Source organism: Lipomyces chichibuensis (genome assembly GCF_038497645.1).
Source record: "Lipomyces chichibuensis strain CBS 12929 unplaced genomic scaffold V1513scaffold_11, whole genome shotgun sequence".
NCBI lineage: Eukaryota > Fungi > Ascomycota > Lipomycetes > Lipomycetales > Lipomycetaceae > Lipomyces > Lipomyces chichibuensis.
In genome coordinates, this window is record NW_027117463.1 from 241,684 (window position 1) to 260,230 (window position 18,547).

Genomic DNA, 18,547 nt, shown 5'->3' on the forward strand with positions numbered 1-18,547 from the left:
TTAGGGACAGTACTCCTTAGATAAGGCGGCTTTACAATTTTTAATAACGAAATGGAAGGTTGGCCGGTTCTTTATGAATAGCTCTTTGTACAAATACTGATCAAGGTCGTTCATTTAGCTGCAGAATCTTTCTGCAATTTCAATTCAATCCACGCATACTGCCAAATATAAAGTAAAACTAATCCCTCGACGGTGTTTTGAGACGGGTCATAGCACCGCTCCTTGTGTGATGGTTTTGAGCATGTATGTCGGCGCAAGTCTCCTTGCCTTATCAATAACCAGGGTTACAATCATATTTGGCACCTCCGTGGATAGAAACGAGTATACTCGTTGTCGTTATATCATACAATTTATCCAATCCCACGAATAATAGAAGCAAAAACTAATCCGAGTCCTTTCCTTAACCATAACTTGAAATGACAAACCCATCCTAATCCAAGAAACACCACCGGAATAATCAGCAGGAAGAAAGAAAGTTAACAATATACAAATAAAGAGCGCGCAATAAGACAGGTAAGAAATCAGTGTATATACAACATGAAATCGCAACATAACTCCACAATGCAATCAGTCTAGATATCAAGGCCTAAATGATAAAAGTCTTATTCAGTTCCTTAATTGCTCGAACGTCTTCACCCCATGAGACCTTGTCAAATGGAATATCTTGTACTTCCAAGCCATCGCGGGACACCATGGCTCCGATGCCATCTGCTCGAAGGGATACAGCAGAAAATGGGGGTTCACCAGTCTGCATGTGCCGCGGGATCTGCTGTTGTGGTAACAAAGGCTGATGAGGCTGCTGGGAAAGTGGGTGCAGCGCAGGAAGACTGTTCTCAAGAGACTTGGACACGAGCGATGGAGCAGGTGAGTTCAATGTCATCAGCGGAGGCTGTGGTCTCTGGTGCAGCTGTGACTGTGCCATTGGTGCCATTGGTGACATCGAGTGCAGAGTGTAGTTAGGCGGTGTCGGTGTTGCCGCAGGCGACGGCGGCCACCCATACTGCTGGTGAGTAGCTGGCTGCACAATCTGCTGAGGTACAGGTTGCCGTGGTGTCTGCTGTGCGCGGGCAAGAATTGAGGGTAGTTGGGGAGCTGGCGGCTGCGGGTGTTGGATATGTAGCGAATGCGTTTGTGGAGGTGGCGCATGGTGTATCGGCGCAGGAGGCAGTGGAGGCTGATGGTGGACTGTTAGTGGCATCTGTGAGGGATACTGATGTTGCTGTTGCTGTTGCTGCTGCATCGCATAAGCTGGTTGATGATGAGGCGCCGGACTCATATGCGGAGGTGCAAGTGGCTGCTGATAGGCCACGGTAGGGTGATGGTGGTGAGTAAAGAGCGAAGTCTGCTGTGGTTGCGGTGTCATCGACATCGACATCGCCTCGGCCTCGCCTGACGTCGCGTCAGGGTACATTCCCTTTGGTATTCGGACGAACTTCAGAGCAGGATCGTGTGATGGTTGCATTAGCTCCTGACTGTGGTGTAGATGAGAACGAGAATAGTACGAGATAAGGTGTAACTTAAGGTGTGAGGACGTCTGAATCGAGAATGATTGCTTCATAAGGCCGTCTGGCTTATATCGGTATCCATCGGGACCATCGTCACCTCGATCTGAGTCTGATCGTTCTTCGTCGTCGTTGTCGCCCCGTCGAGAAGGCGAGGGAACAAGTGGGCCGCCATACGTGCCGCCACCGCGCTTGCCCTCCATTTCACGATAGGTGAGGAACGAGCCTGAAACTCGGGACGCGGACCAGGATTTGCCGTCGGTCCATCGTCGCATACCAGCTTCTCGCTCGTCCCAAACAAAAACTGAGCCAGAACGAATTGCCATGCGCTCCTTCTCTGAGAGTCGACGCTGGACTCGCGGGAGGACGCCAAGCCTGCACGCCTCAAACAGAATGATTGCGTCGAACGGGGTGCGAACATGTCCGTAATATGTTTCCATAGTCGTCATCGTGGCGTGCTATAAACCGCTATGCCGGGAATTCGGAGGGGATAGTACTTCAGTGTTGTGTTAAGCGAGGGTGAAAAAGACCAAAAAATAATAAAAGAGGAGGGCGGGCGCGCTGTAGAAAAGCGTTTTGAGAAGGATTTCGAGGGCGGAATATGTGGCCAAGTAATTTATTCGTGTTCCACGTCAGAAATGGGTACAGCGCGATTTAGGGCGGGCCGGACGATTAGACTCAGTTACATCTTCTCTGCAACAACGTCGCTGCCCAAACACACAATCAACCATGTACGCATGCCAAGCCGCCAACCTCGGCTTGCCTTATTTAGAGTTGCGCCTCCCGTGACCGGCGTTCAGTTCTTTAATATTTACCCTGCGTACCCATTATCAAGCGGCAGTACCGACAAATAGTTTGACAGCAAATAATCATATATGCCATAATCAGATCATACACGCCGCCTTTACGACACAAATGTTAGGTAAACTCTTTTTCCTCTTCACAAGTAACAAAACAATCTATCTTTTTGTGGGTCACCAACACTATCCATCAAACTCCGATGGATTGTCTAGACTTCCATTTGCCACGTAACGCCGACCTGCTGCCATAAGTCCGGTGCTCGAAACTGTTTTCTCGCCGATAAGCCTAAATTAACTTAGCTGTCGTCATTTCCTGCCCAATACAGCCGCCTGTTTGTCGGTCGTGGAAAGTTCGTTCCCATAGCACCCATGGCAGCAACCGGTGATGGTATTTATATCCGGCCAATACCCTTGTCTCCGGTTGAAGGCTCTCACTCCAGACTAGAAAGCTCATTGAGAGTTACGAGTTGTATGAATTTCGCTCCTTGCTGTTAGATACATCAATGTATAGCCGTGGTTAATAAATATGAATCAGATGACTTTGAAGCAGGTTATCATGAAACCTTGAATCTGTTTATTGCTATCATAACATGTATAATTGTCGCCTAATTTCCGGGTATAGCCCTGTCATTATGTCATTACGTGTCGTTACCAGCCACTTTGGGTTGACTCAGATAGTGCACAAATAACTCGCGCAGGGGCCATGGCTGGGTGTCCAACCTTACTAACAACCCACTAGCAATAAAATTTAAAGTTGGATAACTTAACCGTAATTCAACTAAAGTTGATTGATCCCTTGAGCGCATTCTGCCTTTAGCTAGAGTGATCTGTTTTCTCCTTCCTCCGCCACGCCCCTCCCCCCTAATTCTCCAATTAGTTTCATCTTTAATTAGTTCCATCCTGACCTTTTGTCGTTCAAACATATGTAAGTTTAACGCATCATTAACACATTCTTGCCATCGTCATCCTTATGGTCCGTCGTTTATCTAGGGTCACGCGCAGCTTGCCATAAGCTGCCACCCATAATCTTGTCATATGCTGATATTCCAAAGGCAGCAGACGATATATGTAAGTCTTCCTTTCGACCAATATCGGTCCATGCTTTCTATAAGTCTCAGGCTAAATGTCTGCAGTCCTAGCGTTGAAAAGGCTGCGATAGGTAATCCATGAGAACGACCGCCGAGTGATTGATTACGAAAATGGAAATTGGAAATCTGTATTTAATTTGGCTCTTATGGACCTCATTTACCACTCAAATATGATTGTATGATAGTTCATGCGGCAATGTCTGATACACATATCGCGTGAGAACGGTGAGGTTTAGGGTTGGCTGATAATATCAATTTATGACTCTGTCCTTACCCAGTTTTTACGTAAAATGAAATAGTTGTCGCCTAACATGCGGATAATTTGTGGCGTTTGGTTTAAGCTATGCTCTCGCATATTCGAAGTAGATATTCTTGCAAATGGTGAGTAAAATCACTGATAATAGCACTGCAAACTTAAAAGAATCTGGTTCGCCACAATTTGACAAATTAAACTCCATAAAATTAAGTCAGTTAGTTTTTACTTTGAATTATAAAAAACCTGCCATGCTCGAGCTTTATAAGTTTGCACAGGGCAATCAGTACTAAACCGCCCTAGCATTAAAGTTAGAGGGTAATATTTTATCATACCCTCGGACTTAAGCTTACGCCCGACGTGTGCCACATTAATTAGAGGTCCTGTGCAATTGGCACTGATATCTAGAACCAATAAGTTTCTGTGCACGGAACCATATTGTCCAGACATTCGCTATGTGATGGTTATCCATAGAACGTAGATCATCTGACAAACTGATTGGTAGGTGTTTCGCCAGACTTATATTTAAGTTGCGCTGTCACGCAATTCCCAAGGGCTTCTCACAACCGTCCACTTCGTTCTGGTCATATAACAAGAGAACCATTAGGCTGTTTGAACAGCACTCTCTGCTTGCAATACTTCCTCAAAACATTCATTCGTCATGTCCGGAGTAAGAACGTTCTTGTTTTCGTTTCTGCCTATTCGTTACGTTGTCTGCTTTACAGCGTAGTCCAATCTTGGCCAGCTATCTCCTGCGAATTTTAACGTGTAATAGCGTGCGGGGACCAAAAAGCCACCAAGGTACTGTTCAAAGGAGCGAACACTGAATGACAGATGAGCGTTCCAAAAAGAATTTTGCCGTGTCAGTGGCCACGCTAAGCTGAATCCTTATTCCTATCAATTCACGGATCAGCGATTTATTGCCATATATAAAGAATAACAGAGAATGACATCATTGAACCTTGCGTTGCATTATTTGCTAATTTCAAGTTAGATATTGCGTATGCAGATTATAGGTGATCAGGATAAAACGCGGCTGTGGCGTGAATAATAGGCCCGAGATAAGCATCGCCTAGAATCTGATGCCACACTATTACTTGCACTAGTCCCAAAGAAGAATGGCCGGTCACTCCCATGAATCTACTTAATGAATGTAGTCACCTTACGCATACGTACAATGTATCATTGGTATTTAGACGGCCACCAAACCCCGGATTTTGAACATTATGGAACAAAATGTCGTGTGATCTGGATGTCTCGCCCTGCATGGCTTTCTGACTATGGGCTGTTTAGTGCAAACTCGGGACTATAGAGTCAATATAATAGTTTCGTTGCGCGCGAGATATATGAGGGCGGGACTCCTTTTACGCACTGAACTAAACGATTGAGATTATTTTGTGCTAATTGAACGAAGAAGAGGCGCGGAATGGAAGGTTAATAGTGAGCCGCAGTTTTCCGTTCCTAAATGCGACTGCTAGCGTCAGGACATCGGAAAAAAGCAATTTTCTGGGCAACCTCAGGAAACGAGTTCACTGGGCATCTCAAGCGGAATCACTGTTTAGCACAAATTACAACTTTTAGTAATATATCGCGGATAATGACTCTCCATATTCACCTGACCAAATTATAATATTCACTACAACCTCACTAACTACAGGTCCCGAAACCTAAATATGAAGCATGGTCAGCAACAATAGTGCAGTGTGCAGGCGGCTGATTGCCTATCAAATGCAACGCATTCTGAGATCTTGCGCCTTGCCTGAAATGGTTAAGCCTGTGTCAGAATTAGCCAGCTGATTAAGCTTGCTATTTTTTATTTCAGGGTTAGGGTGTGAATGCATGATTTGGCTCGTACCCATCGTACCCACAAATTTTCGGCCCTGACATCTCGAATAAACATGCCAAGCTTTCCATGCCCGCTTAAGTTGCATGAATCGCCGCCCAAAGCCTAAATTAAATTCCGCATTAATTCGCGCGTTGTATGAGCGCAATAGACTAATTGATTTATCATGCGCATCCTGTTGATGACACTGACTTGAATAAGCACAGCTGTGTATGACGGTACACGATGTGTCCGGGTTTGGTCGGCCTTTATTGAGACGCAGTCTGATGCCAAACCTTGAGAATCATTCTGTTTCTTAGGGAATTGAAGATGGAGGATATTAGACCACAGAGTTCAAAATAAAGTGACTGCGGTTTGTGATCTTGGGGCAGTTACTGTCATTCAACCATTATCGCTGCAGGGTAGTCATCGCCTCATATCGCATACTTACCCGGCAGAGGTTGCTTTCCTAACAGCCACAGAGGCCTTGCTTGGCAATTGTGCACTTGGTCCATTATTGCCGGGTGGTGCGGAATAAAAATTGCCAATGCTAACCAGAAATTTTACTTAGGCTAATCTTACGAGGATTCAGGTGCCGCACTACTGCACGGGACTGGATTCGTGCCCAAGCGGCATAAGTGCTTGTTTCTCCGTCAATCGCAAGCAGGCAAGTACCTAGTCACATCCAATAGATGAAACTGTGAGTAGGGATCCCTACCTACCACGCTTTATCATTCAAAGCTTTTTTTTTTTGGACATAAGTTTACTTGTAGACCATTTGTTGGGGAATTTGATACGGGAGTTGAATATTACGAATGCCCGCTGCCTACTATATTGCCCCGTTGTGTTTAGCAAGCCGTAACTAGTGAGAATTTTCGCTAGAATGGAGCAGTGCCAATCGCTATGAGTTTATTTTAGCTGCCAAGCATCATCACTAGCCAAGCTTCTATGTCGGATGCACTTGTTATCGATCGTCGCTGCTCTAGGGCCCACAGTCACTATCAGATAGATTACCACTATTCCTGCAAAAAAAAATAAGACAAATTGCAAGCGAATACTTTATGCATTTCAATTATTTTTTATATATATTATTGTTTTATGTTTCGCCGGTCCACGATAGTAGTAGCTAGAGTTCCGCTTTAAGCTCATAAGCTTATCGGCCAAGCTGCAAGTTTGCCGCCGTAAGGTTTTTGCGGCACATGTGCATGTGTTTTTTCTCCTCCTGCTTTCTGGTTCTTCTCGACTGCTGCTAAACTCAACAACGCATCACAGAACAGTCGAGTGCACTAGTAGACTGTAGTGGTATAGAATGATTGTTTCCTGGATGAGCCGGAATTTTTTGTCGGAGTTAATAATCGTACAGTTAAAAGGGTTGCGTTTCGGGAAGTGCGCTTAACCCAGGGCCAAACCAAATCGGGACCGATACATGATTTTCCTGTTCTTGGCGCCTTAGGCTTCTGATTCCCCAAGTCAGCTGAACTTTAAAAGGTTTAACTTACCCTGCATTGTTTCGCTACTTTAGCCGCGTAGCCGAAAAAGATAACATATTCTCCCCGTCGACATCTAGTTTAACTGGGTCTTGTAAAGTCCCCGATCCCTTTAATTTAGCTTTCTGTGACCCAATTGCTTATAACCATCATTGTGCAATAAGACTACTATCTCCTAAGTGAGATAATCTTGATCTTGCTCACCAGCCATCATTGTCCCATTTCTGCGTGATATTAGCAATTGGCGATTGTATTACTAATGTGTGTATCCCACGAAGCATTTAAGGTTCGATCTGAACTGTTACATGCTACGCTAACTCTTAAAGTTATTTTGCTATGAAATGTATTTGCGATGATTCACATCTGCTTAGACATCGTTTGTATGACGTATTCCCCGGCAAGGACGTTTCCACTAGCCCTTCTCTGCAACTACTTCGTCTGCCATGACAAAAAGAAGGGAAAGATAATACAGGTACAGTCCTCGTGACTGACGGAGATCCTTATTTAACGTATGTGAGTACTTTTGCAATTCGTACAATCTGGTCATTTGCTAATATTCCAAAGGCAGCAGGACGGGCAAGCACGTCCCAGGACTGCGTTCAAGAACGGCGATGATCAAGCCACCTGGACCATTACCAGTTCCGCCAAAACGCGTTCTCTACAGTGGTTTCAGACAACAGTCTGGAACCGGGTTGAGAATAAGACGGCAAGAACCAAAACACTTGGTCCCACGGGCGGTCCCAGCGACGCCTTGTCGACAGGCGTCAAGAGGGGAGCCTGTACAGGCTCATAAAGTCCAGTGTTAAGTTTTTATCTCTGGGATTTTTTGTTTTCCCATTGGGTTTTTGTTTGTTCCCGGAGAATTTCCTTGCGCCTTATCCAATTGGATGTTCCTTTCCATATATTCTCGTTAGGAGATCTCAACATTTGCGAGGACAGCAATTCGCCCCGAAGACGAATAGCTGTGCGCTGAGGCTTGTCTCCTTGCCATCTGGCTAGCGGGACCACCAGATCTCGACATTTTGATCGTAATGTTCAAAATCCGGGGTTAGGTGGCCATCTAATACAATTGGATGCTAAAGTCGATGAAATGAGCCAGGTGTCCAACGCGTTAGACACGCACATTCAAATATTTGTAATTCGCGAATATTGTCTCGCTTTGCGGGCAGTATAGTCGTCTCCAAATTACCCCCAAAAAGTTGGGCTGATCTCATAGGTGATTTATCGTCGTCGGCGGAGAGAAGACTTTATGGGGGATTTGTTTCGTGCGGCTTTGATTGCCTTGTTGCAACTTCACCCAGTTTGTACTTCATGTCCAGAGCGCAGTCTCAGGCTTCGCAATTACTTTATTTATAAAAAGAAACAATCCCGATATTTAGCTCAAGAGGTTGCGGGTAGTTCGAATGTTATCTCGCATCGAAGAGATTTGTATTTTTCCCGTTCGTTAATGCTTACAAATTATAATTTGCAGTAGCTACTTGCCTCGTGGATCATGTTACCAACTCATAAGCACCTCTACATCAGAGTTTTAGTATCAGTCTCTGTGTCGCTGTGTTCAGTATTACTTGGTTCGTGAAATAACATCCTGCCTGTTCGTTGAAGATAAGCTTCGTAACTGAGTAGAATCCTTATGTAAGTCTTCCTTTTGACCAAACGTGTTTTGATTTAGAGGTAATTATATACAGAATTGTAGTTAATGAAAACTTGGCGTTACATGTACAATTATATATTTCACTGTTTTTTGACCTGGTTAGCCGGTGGACACATTATGAAGTCTTAATGCGCAGCATTGTCGACTGGTGCGCCGATGGCATATTCATCGCTTCACAAATTTATTCCGTAACTCCTCTTTTGAAGCAGCTTCACGAGCTTCTAACTCGTCATAAGCCTGCTGCGTTCGAAAGCGCTTCATCGCATCGATCTGTAAATTCCGTTCTCGTCGCTGAATAAAATAATCAACCTATCTCTTCATTAGTCCCCTTTCAAGTTATCCTTCACTAACTCGCATTCGAATCCCAATAATAAAGTAAATACATACCCAACTTTGCCGACATAAGCTGTCCACATCGCTCCTCTCATTCGCACACACGGATGAATCTTGGTTGGCGACGCTCATGATTCTGTTCTTGTCTAGACAGGCAAAATATTTATCCCGCGCGATCCAGCATTTCTCCCGTTCCAAGCGCGTGACAACTTGTGTGTCTTCTCGTTCTGGCGGATGTAGTTTCTCCATTATAGCCTGACTTGTAAGATGATCGTCATGTGAGGTCTGTGGTTGGATTACGAAGATGCCGGTGGAAAAAATTCAGGGGTTCCCCCCCGACACTTCCCGAACCGGTAAAGATACATTCGGCCTCAAGGTTTGCTTAACATTTTTCAAATCAAAACCTGCAATGCTGATTGTAAATTGCTGTAATGTCCATTCAGACCCTCGTTAATGGCCTAAAATATCGAAATAATTTTATAATCCTGTAAGCTACTCTCTTACGAAACAAGCTTAAACAACGCAAATCTGATTGCAATTCTACATAATACAACAATCCTGATCCTTCGTCGGCCTCGGAATTCCCATTTCTTCGAAGGTCTTGGGACCGGGCCTTTTCGATGCCTCAAGCGGCTGGAACACTGAGTTTAGTGTGTCCTCAGTTTTAGCATTACTCGTCCTTTTCTCTGACCCAGTAGTGGAGACAATGACCACCTCCGACGTTGGTGCAGGTGACGAGACTAACGATAATTCTGAGTGACGCTTTTTCGACGGCGATATACGCCTTGCTGATTGCGTATTTGTAGACCGCGGTCGTTGGTACTGGTCAGTTTCAAACAGAGATTCTGGTGATACCGGGTGAAAAGACTGAGGCCTGCGTCCAGGTGGCAGGGTACCAGTTGTAGCAGGTTGTAGGCGGCTTTGCCCCGACGCAGTAGAGGAGAGTTGTTGCGATGGATCATCATTGAATTGTGAGAGATCGGGAATACTCAGTCGTCGATGCCGTCGAGAATCAGCTGGAGGCTGTCGGCTAATTGCAGGGCTTGCCACAGTGTCCGGGTACAAAGTAGCTGATGCAGGACGGCCGCCAGGGACTTGTGACACCGACCTGCGATGGAGCTGAGTGGAACTCGGTCGAGACTGTGGTATTTTCGTCCTCGGAGATTCCTGCAAACCAGGAACTTGCGTCCGCAGTAGACTCACTGGCGCCAATAGATCTGTAGTTCTGCCACCATGCTCAGGGATAGAACTAGCCATAGGAATTGGAACCGTGAGATTTTGAGTTGCCTGGAAGTTACTGAAATTTCCAGTTGAACGTTCACTCCTTTCATTGATCTGCTCATATCCTGAATGCCGTCTCGGACTTGGACTTGTCTTCCGTTGATCTAGGGAATTCACGTTCTCGCGTCTGACCGTTAAATTCTTATATGCCTCGTTGACGTCATCAACAGTAGGTGCTAACTGCCGAACATCACGCCTCGACGCGTTTTCCTTCTGCTTGCGACTTATAGTCATCGAACGCTGAATGCTTCGGCGGGTCAAAACCTGCTTCTCGTGTTCGTTCTTCGAAAATTCTATTTGCCTATCCTTGAGTCGTTCAATTGCCTCCGGGTTGTTCAATGCCGCAGCCTATTAGTATACGTCAGAGACGAATCTTAAGCGATGCAAAGAAAATGGAATCTCACCTTCATGTAGCACTTGCGGGCTTCCTGAGGATCCTTGTTAACATATATACCGACCTCGTAATAATATGCTAATGCAAAGTAACCTCTTGGATTACCTAAATCCGCTGCATTCTTGGCATAATCAAACGCTCGCTTCTCATCCTTCTCAAACACATCTTCGTCGCCGATGACAAACCACGAGCTTAGTCCTATATATGCGTCGGAGTCGCCAGCGCGACTGGCGATCGCATAGTAGTGCAGAGAAATTGCCGGATGGTAGTCACAACCGAGTCCTTTCGTCTGATATGCGACACCCATGCGAACTTGCGCAGTCTACACCCGATTAGTACACAAAAGAAATATGAAACTAAAGCCCAGGACATACAACACATCCGAGATACGCAGCACGCTCAATGAATTTGCGCCCAAGATCTACATCCTTACTGACTATATGTGATGAGACCGTCCAATCCGAGTCTTCACCGACCAGGATCTGTCCGTAGACATACGCAGGTGTGGGAACATCTTCATCTGAATTTTCAGCTGCAATGCGGAGATAGGCCGTTGATAGTTCGTGATCAGGCTCCAGTCCATCAAGACCTTTCAAATATATGACACCGAGAGCCTAACATTTGTAAGAAAAGCAGCCATAAAGGCGCGATTGGCCACTTACATAACAGCAACCTGCATCATTTTTCTCGATGCCCTGTTTAAAGGCATCTATTGCGTAAGCATAATTTTTCAGAGTCTCATGCTATACAAATGATTAACCTCGCAACCTATTGAAATCTCGAAAGCCACCTAGTAATGATTGTACATACTATTATGCCCATCCTATACCAAGCTCGCGTATACCCGCCTTCGGCGGCCCGCTGATAATACCTATACGCATGCATAGGGTCGCTGTCCATGCCATTTTCAGACCACATGCCAAGATAATAAAGCAGTTTTGGAATATGGAATTGCTTCAGATGAAGTATTACATTATGCGCCTCGCCTAGCATCTGCTGATCATCTCTACCCAGTAACTGTTTGCATGTCTTGCCCAAGTCTACTACACTCAGTGCCCAGTCTAGTTGTCGGTCTCGATCAGCACAGGGTAAAACTCGATCCATTTCTCCTCTTAGATGATGTACGCGCATCTTAAATGATACCGGGATAGCAAGCGGGGGATCTTCGATGTTCGGGAACCCATCTTCTGGAATAAAAACGGTGCTTGGAGACGATGAGTGAGAAATATGAATCTGTAATGACTCTGCCGTAATTGAAGGGCAAGTTTCAGATGGCGCAGCTCCAGATCTGACCTTTCCAACAGCCTCGAAGTTACCAAATTTCAAGGTGGACGGTCTCGATGAAGATAAATTCCCAGAAAATTCAGGTTCCGAAATATGCTCGACGGAGAGTCCCGTTACGGTTGCTGGTGAGACCGAGACATGAGGGAGCTGAGACTGCGTCTGCTTGTCTTCGTTTTCGATCGGTAACTTTGGTGCTCCTTGTGAATCCTGCTGTGCCCATCGCGTAGGCGGCTCAAGTAGTTCATTTGGACTTGCTGGACCCCTTTCAAGGTGCTCTTGCAGATTGCTTGCAGGACCCTGACCATTATGCGGATGTTCTGCACTATGATACTGAGTTAGATACTCGACCCGATAATGCTGAAGTCCATCGTCCGGAGCTTCGTCAGCACTATACTCTACACGTTGAAGATCACTGTTGTCATAGAAGGGATTTTGTTGTGAAGTAGCCTTGGGCGGATGCTGTTGGTAATGGTCCGATGTATGGTCATATTCTTGGAGTCGTGACAAAGTTTCCTCCTGAGGATAAGGAGTCTGAAGCTCAACCGGTAATGTCGTTGCAGGAGGGTACCCATTTAGCATGTCCTGATGCTGCCCATTCGATTCCTGGTCCCTAGGCAGAGGTAGAGGTTGCCGGTATCGCTCAGAAATATGATTTTCCGGAGCGTGCGATTGATTATTACCGTCGATTTGTGAGAATGCTGGAACATGAGTCGGAGGCTGTTCGTATGAACGGCCATAATCGTCATATAGCGAGATATACTAATGACAGTAATTTATTTAGCATCCTCGAGAAATAGCTTAATTTCCAAGCAGTTTACCTTTGAAGTAGGTGGGTTCTGATACGACTCGCCATACCAACTGTCATTGTAATTACTACGATCACCGTCTGAGGATACTTGCACATCAGGAAATTGCATGCCAAGCGATACATCCACGTCCACTGCGCTACTGAATCCGGCCGGGCTACATAGTGTACTATTAACATAATTTCTGTATTGCGCAATTTATGCTACACACCGGTGTGGTTTGGGAGCCATAATGTCCGGTAGTAAGTGACCATCCTCGATAGGATTAAATGTCGCCGATAAGTCTAAGCCACTAAAATCATTCCAACTCTTCACATAATCAGCTATTACCATCATTAGCACCAATTACTCATGTAGTCGCAAAGCTAGCAACACTACTGTGAATGCCCAAAAGCGTTTGCTGTCCAAAACGTCATACCTGTAGGATATGGCTCTGATATAATTGCGACATTGGCAAGCGGACTCTTGGACTTCCGAGTGGAGCTCACAACGGGATCAAAGTACATTCTGGGACGATGCTGAAGTAGCCGTACTGCGCAAAAGTAATGGGCTGTACCTAATAATATTAGGAACGTCAGTCACTACTTCCAAATTGAGAAATAGTTGGTTATCTTCGGGAGTAGAGAAGCGTCCATACAACTGAACTGGAAGGTGAGGCACGGGGCGCTTCGTAATATCCAACTGCAACCTTTGACGAGTCTATCAATTCGTTGCTCACCATACACAGAGTTCTAAACCAGCGCTTCGAACCCAGGAAAAACGTACGTGCGTACTCTTTTTGTGATCCTGACAGCCCGTATTCCTGGGAGAGACAAGACGACAGTAAATCGCAGAATTTTGCTGACAGGTGAGTTGACACCTCAGAATGAAGTGGTATACTGAATATAAGCAAGCAGCGGAATCACGTACAGATCTGATCATTAGTAGCCGAGGAATGGCACAGCCTCTCAGTTGAGTTAAAAGCGTACTCTCACATTCACTGTTGGGAGCCTTCCGTACTAAGAACGGCTCTTCGTGAGGAATACACTTAAACAGAGAGGGCTAATAAGATTTCCGCTAATGCGTATGCCGCAGGTTCGATTCGCTATCGATAGCTAAACCTTGTGATGCGGCTGAGATGAGGCTATGATATATCTCGTTTAACATAAGTTATTATTACAACTTCTAATAAGTTATATAAACTTCGGTCTACGTTGACGTAACCCATTATTTTGTCCGCTGACTATCCTGCCTTGTTTGATATATTTCAATCCAACAAGTCGCAATGTACTCTTCAGTCGTTTCTCATTCAAGTTGGTTCTTCTGAATTTGTATACTTAAAATGAAATAAGACACCTTACATTGATACAACACCACCAACGGTGCAATGATATTCGATAGATCATTCAACTTGCAACTGCTAGCATTTATGTATGCTCGACGCAGTAATGCTGGGAATAGCATGTAGCGACGTAGGACATATGAACGCCACGTACTCTTCGTTGAAACAAGGAGCTGTGCTTCTGTGTATTTGTAGCAATAAGTGGAGTCGGAGAACACTTTTGCAGCCGGTGCTGCAGGTTCACAGGGATGTATTCATATTTAGCTGTCACTTTACGGCCAGGGGAGTTTCCCTGCATTAGCCAGAATAAAAATTTAGAAGCGAAGTGTGGAGCTTTTAAGGTACCTTACTGTTATTGTCCGGACGCGCATAGAACACAGATCGCGATGATCACTCACTTCATTCATTTCGTTTAAATATAATACAAACTCCGGAAACTAGAAGTCATACATAGCCATTACTTCGATTCACAACACCACTTTCGTAGAGTCAGTAACTCACGCAGAATTGAAGTCATAAACATGTTGAAGCATAACGACGTAACAAACATATTTAAGTAACTACCCTACCAAAAGCACAGAAAAAGGACGAACAAGCATCAAACAACGATCGGCCATTCCGATCCAACTCAAAACATCCCGCTTCCTGATCTCCTCCCAACCTAATCTTAACATGCCATTAAACTTGATTCTATATAATTATAATGCAGCGTAGTAGTTCTTATTCTATGCTGCTTAGAACTTCCAAACCCAAAAGAATAATAACATGACGAAACAAAAGAACCCCGCCCACACACGCCAACCGACTCCTGATCGTTCAGCCATCCGCATCATACGATTGTATGTACCTTTCAGTCGCACTCTTGTACTGTCAAATCCATTTTCCTGGATAAACTTAGTAAATTTGTCCATTCAAACCCACCTTCAGTGATAAAAGCCGTTTGAAGAGCAGAAACGCACATACCAGATTTCCCATTAACTTCGTCGAATCTCGGACCTCTTCTCCAATTTTCACTGTGATCTAACCAAAGCTGGTCAATATACGTCTCGCCTCTTTCCAGCATCATGCAACACCAAATAACTTACATCTTTTAATAACCTCACCCGGGCGGTCAACCCCTCCATTTCGTGATCATTTTGGGATTCCAACCCCGACATTACCGAGTCCGAGTACTGCCCGCGGCTATTCGGAGTCGCCGCCCGAAACCCAGATGGTGTGCCATTGCTACTATTTCCAAGCGATGGCGATGATGAGCGCGAAACGTCATATCCGTCGAAAAGCTGTGTGCGGGCGTCTCGTTGGTGAAGAGTACTCGTAAACCTAAACTTTTCTCAGAATCGAGCAAATTAAGACAGTAGAGATGACCTACCTTGATGAGCTCATAGTGCCTTCTGGTGAAAATAGTGTATTGTTCTAGCAAATTGGCAAGTATTTATCAATGCGGACTTATGAACTTAACCGCTGTACTTCGCGAATGCGGGTTATAGATTAAACGACTCTCTGCAGCCTTATCCAATCTCACGTTGGCCAGTGTGTCGCAGTCAATTCGGGTCTAATCACTACACCGCAATAACTATAGATAGCCAATCTGTGAATTGCTGTTTTATACAGCGCACCCCAGGTGAAATATGTTGTTTGTCGCGACTTGGTATCTCGACTGTTGAACCGAGGGCCTCTGTAGCACTGGCGCCGCAGCGGCGAATGGCCATCATTGCCGGGTAATAGGTTGTGGTAGGTTGTCAGTTTCTAAGCGTTTTGTATTTCGCATCATAGTACTGATTGCCATAATGGTAACGAATCACGAATAAACCGTTTGAGTAAGCGACGTTACTGACGACGGATGGCAGATCTAATATTTTAATGTGATTCGCCGTATGTCTACGGATTATGTTATGCACGGGACGACAACAGGATTGGAAGTCCTATTTGACATAGCTAGTCTTTGTCGAATAAGTCTGACTTGTGTCACTGTATTAACTTGTCTCATGCTAGAGCAACGTGCCGAGCAATTGTTCAATTGTTCTGTTATTAGTATTCGGAAACCTCATTCACATTAAAGTCGCCTGTAGCTGCAGTCCTGTTGATTTGAGCCCTGGCTATCGCAATCAATCTGTCAAATATCGAGCGCTGATGCAGTATGTGTAATCTGGATGATTTCTTGGATGCGTGTCAAAAAAGCAAGAGTATTTAAGGATGATGTATGTGATTATGTTTGCTGTAGTCATTCTTATATTCTACTCACCGCTGGTTTTATTCTCCTCTGTGGGCATCGATTGAGAGTCAAGCCTTCACGACTCAATTCCGGCTTTGGTGGAGGGAAGTGACCATGAAATGAAATCTGCATTTGTGAGCAAGAGGAGTCGTGATTTGTATTTCCAATGATAATGGGTCCATCAATCTGGCGTTAGGGGCTATAACTTTGTTTTTATATGATTTATTCAAAGAAGCTGGATAATTGTTGTAGAATACGCACAATATAAAACAATATCGAACATACTAAATAAATTATATGCTTACTGATAGCTGATTCGCACCAGCGCAGACTGGGTTGATCCTGTGAAGAGCAAAGCGAGAATTGACTAGAAGGATTTGGCATATTTCGGCCACGGAATTTCCTAACCGACAGTGTCGATGGTCGAAATGCGGCCTGGCCCAAAAATATAGTCAATAGGCCGACGCAGGACCTTCTGCTGCATTTCGTATCGGATCATAATGGACACACTACCTGATTAACAGAACAGGGGTATGAATCTGTTGAGACTGCCTATGCAACGGCATTTGAACACATAGTAGCGTCGTTGAGATGTTAAGGCAGTGTATAATTTCTCATCAAAATTAGTTAAACGCTTCGATAGATGTTGAGATTCTGTCATTAGCTTCTGAATTTTGCGACGCAGTGCTAGGTATGCATATATAGATTCAGTCCCAACCAGAATTCAGATCCGATGCGGAACTATACAGTTGGGTACAATCAAGTGTCGCTAAACAATGCTCAAATGCAAGAATTATCTGGGATCGTCAGTGCCGACTGGCAAATATATTTTAGCAAATGCCAAAGGGACTTGTCAGATTCATTTCACGCTTCATTCAGTTCAGAAACATTGTCAATGTCGGCAACAGTCAAGTCTATAATATTATAGACTTCAGCAGTAGGACAATTGCCTTAGCCACTTGTGTTGATGCTCGCTGTATATAAACAGGTGTACGGACGTATGTTCTGTCGCTGTCCGTACAGGATTCTCATGTATCTTTGCCTCCCACCAATGAGCAAGATCTGTAATTCAATCCAGCATCCTCGAACCACGACATAGTTCTAGCGAAACACTGAAGTACCACAAACATGGCTGTACTTACTGGCCAGATCGGGCTTTGTATTGTCCAAGCAGTTCTCTCGTTCCTAGTGCTTGCGTTATCAGCCCATACATTAACGGGGGCCATCCCAGGTGTCTCTGGAAGTTCCCGGCATTAGCATACATAGTGTTCCGCCCCGATCTATGCTTCGAAGTTTGTGTTCTGAAAGTACGCTATATTCACGGTCGAAATCCTGACGAATTTCTTTGGTTTACTGGACTCATCGCAACGGGTAGTCCATTCCCCTTATATCTGGCAATTAATGCTGTTGAAGTTCTCCAACGGCGGTGTTTGGACCTCTTCCGTGCACGACAGGACAGGAGACAGTATTTACCAATACAGTGGCAAATACACTAGCGCGTGCCGTACTTTCAAGGCCATTGCGATAGCCGCGTTTGCATGGTGCTCTTTTAACTCTTCTGGAATTGACATACTCTGGCGCCGGGTCATGACAAAAACATGATATTGACCAAGCAGGCGAGAATGCAGAGTTTGATGCCGAGTAGTGTACAGTCTCCATGATGTACCTAGTCTAATTCAGCCGTCGGCGAACGTCTATGGCAGTTTCGCATAATCTGGTGGTCGGAATTGTAAATATCTATTGCAGAGCTGGCCTCAATGTCCACCCTGCAACCTAACTATGCATTATAATGTTGAGTCGGTATCAATTGAAATAATGTAAATCCTGCTGCAGCTTGCGGTCGACTTAGAAATGATAGCGAAAGGAACCCAAGGCCTCCGTCCTCTCTATTGCGCTCATCATGCGGTACGGTACGTGACATGACGTGAGCCGCGCACCATAGCTGTATAATGCCTGCGCCGACCCGATTGGAAGCGCTTCATTGAGACCTTTAAAGCGTAAAATTGTCTGATTTCATATCGCGTATAATGTTGAAGTGATACCTATAGCGGATCTGAGCAGCAATGATGTGACGCGGTGGGCCCACAATTGTCATTGAGTTGAAGGTTAGACGCAAAACATCTAGAAGTAGCCACCAAAATTCCACTCTCTGGTCGCACACAACACGCACTCTGCTACCGCCTAGCGTCATCACAAACACCCGTCGCGCCAATCATCCAGCCGGAAACTGCAACTCGCCCAAAGCTAATCTAACCAAACCATATCCACTTCATATTACCTCTCGTCGTTTCACCTCTATTATTATATTTCGTC

The 18,547-nt window shown here is 45.0% G+C and overlaps 5 protein-coding genes across 5 annotated transcripts; 1 reads left to right on the forward strand and 4 right to left on the reverse strand.

Moving 5' to 3' along the window:
- Nucleotides 1-350: 350 nt before the first annotated feature.
- On the reverse strand, nt 351-2,138 carry V1513DRAFT_34623 (Gti1/Pac2 family-domain-containing protein). Its single transcript, XM_066894721.1, has one exon. It carries the CDS (start codon nt 1,949-1,951, stop codon nt 587-589), a length of 1,365 nt encoding a protein of 454 aa, XP_066754193.1. The 5' UTR covers nt 1,952-2,138; the 3' UTR covers nt 351-586.
- A 5,753-nt stretch (nt 2,139-7,891) lies between these two features.
- Nucleotides 7,892-8,667, forward strand: V1513DRAFT_442883 (uncharacterized protein). The gene has a single exon (XM_066897730.1). The coding sequence runs from the start codon at nt 8,202-8,204 to the stop codon at nt 8,424-8,426; it is 225 nt and encodes a 74-aa protein (XP_066754194.1). The 5' UTR covers nt 7,892-8,201; the 3' UTR covers nt 8,427-8,667.
- Nucleotides 8,591-9,287, reverse strand: V1513DRAFT_442884 (cytochrome oxidase c subunit VIb-domain-containing protein). Its single transcript, XM_066897731.1, has 2 exons — nt 8,991-9,287; nt 8,591-8,912 (listed from the first exon to the last, which is right to left on the reverse strand). Exons 1-2 carry the CDS (start codon nt 9,183-9,185, stop codon nt 8,769-8,771), a joined length of 339 nt encoding a protein of 112 aa, XP_066754195.1. The 5' UTR covers nt 9,186-9,287; the 3' UTR covers nt 8,591-8,768.
- Nucleotides 9,288-9,476: 189 nt separating this feature from the next.
- Nucleotides 9,477-13,207, reverse strand: V1513DRAFT_458064 (uncharacterized protein; the record flags this gene model as incomplete). Its single annotated transcript, XM_066899669.1, has 8 exons — nt 9,477-10,565; nt 10,622-10,933; nt 10,986-11,225; nt 11,274-11,354; nt 11,422-12,654; nt 12,714-12,858; nt 12,913-13,024; nt 13,120-13,207. 8 exons carry the CDS (start codon nt 13,205-13,207, stop codon nt 9,477-9,479), a joined length of 3,300 nt encoding a protein of 1,099 aa, XP_066754196.1.
- Nucleotides 13,208-14,403: 1,196 nt separating this feature from the next.
- On the reverse strand, nt 14,404-15,677 carry V1513DRAFT_442892 (uncharacterized protein). Its single transcript, XM_066897732.1, has 4 exons — nt 15,392-15,677; nt 15,108-15,342; nt 14,986-15,042; nt 14,404-14,906 (listed from the first exon to the last, which is right to left on the reverse strand). The coding sequence occupies exons 1-4, from the start codon at nt 15,403-15,405 to the stop codon at nt 14,757-14,759; spliced, it is 456 nt and encodes a 151-aa protein (XP_066754197.1). The 5' UTR covers nt 15,406-15,677; the 3' UTR covers nt 14,404-14,756.
- Between the last annotated feature and the right edge of the window lie 2,870 nt (nt 15,678-18,547).

Bases quoted from the DNA above. Each gene is read 5' to 3' on its own strand.
- V1513DRAFT_442883 (XM_066897730.1), top strand. From the start codon at position 8,202: ATGGGGGATTTGTTTCGTGCGGCTTTGATTGCCTTGTTGCAACTTCAC.
- V1513DRAFT_34623 (XM_066894721.1), bottom strand. From the start codon at position 1,951: ATGACGACTATGGAAACATATTACGGACATGTTCGCACCCCGTTCGAC.
- V1513DRAFT_442892 (XM_066897732.1), bottom strand. The intron at 15,043-15,107 runs GTAAGTTATTTG...AGCTTTGGTTAG, and splicing joins GGGTGAGGTTATTAAAAGAT to ATCACAGTGAAAATTGGAGA. The intron at 14,907-14,985 runs GTATGTGCGTTT...AAGTTTATCCAG, and splicing joins CGAAGTTAATGGGAAATCTG to GAAAATGGATTTGACAGTAC.
- V1513DRAFT_442884 (XM_066897731.1), bottom strand. From the start codon at position 9,185: ATGGAGAAACTACATCCGCCAGAACGAGAAGACACACAAGTTGTCACG. The intron at 8,913-8,990 runs GTATGTATTTAC...ATGAAGAGATAG, and splicing joins GCTTATGTCGGCAAAGTTGG to GTTGATTATTTTATTCAGCG.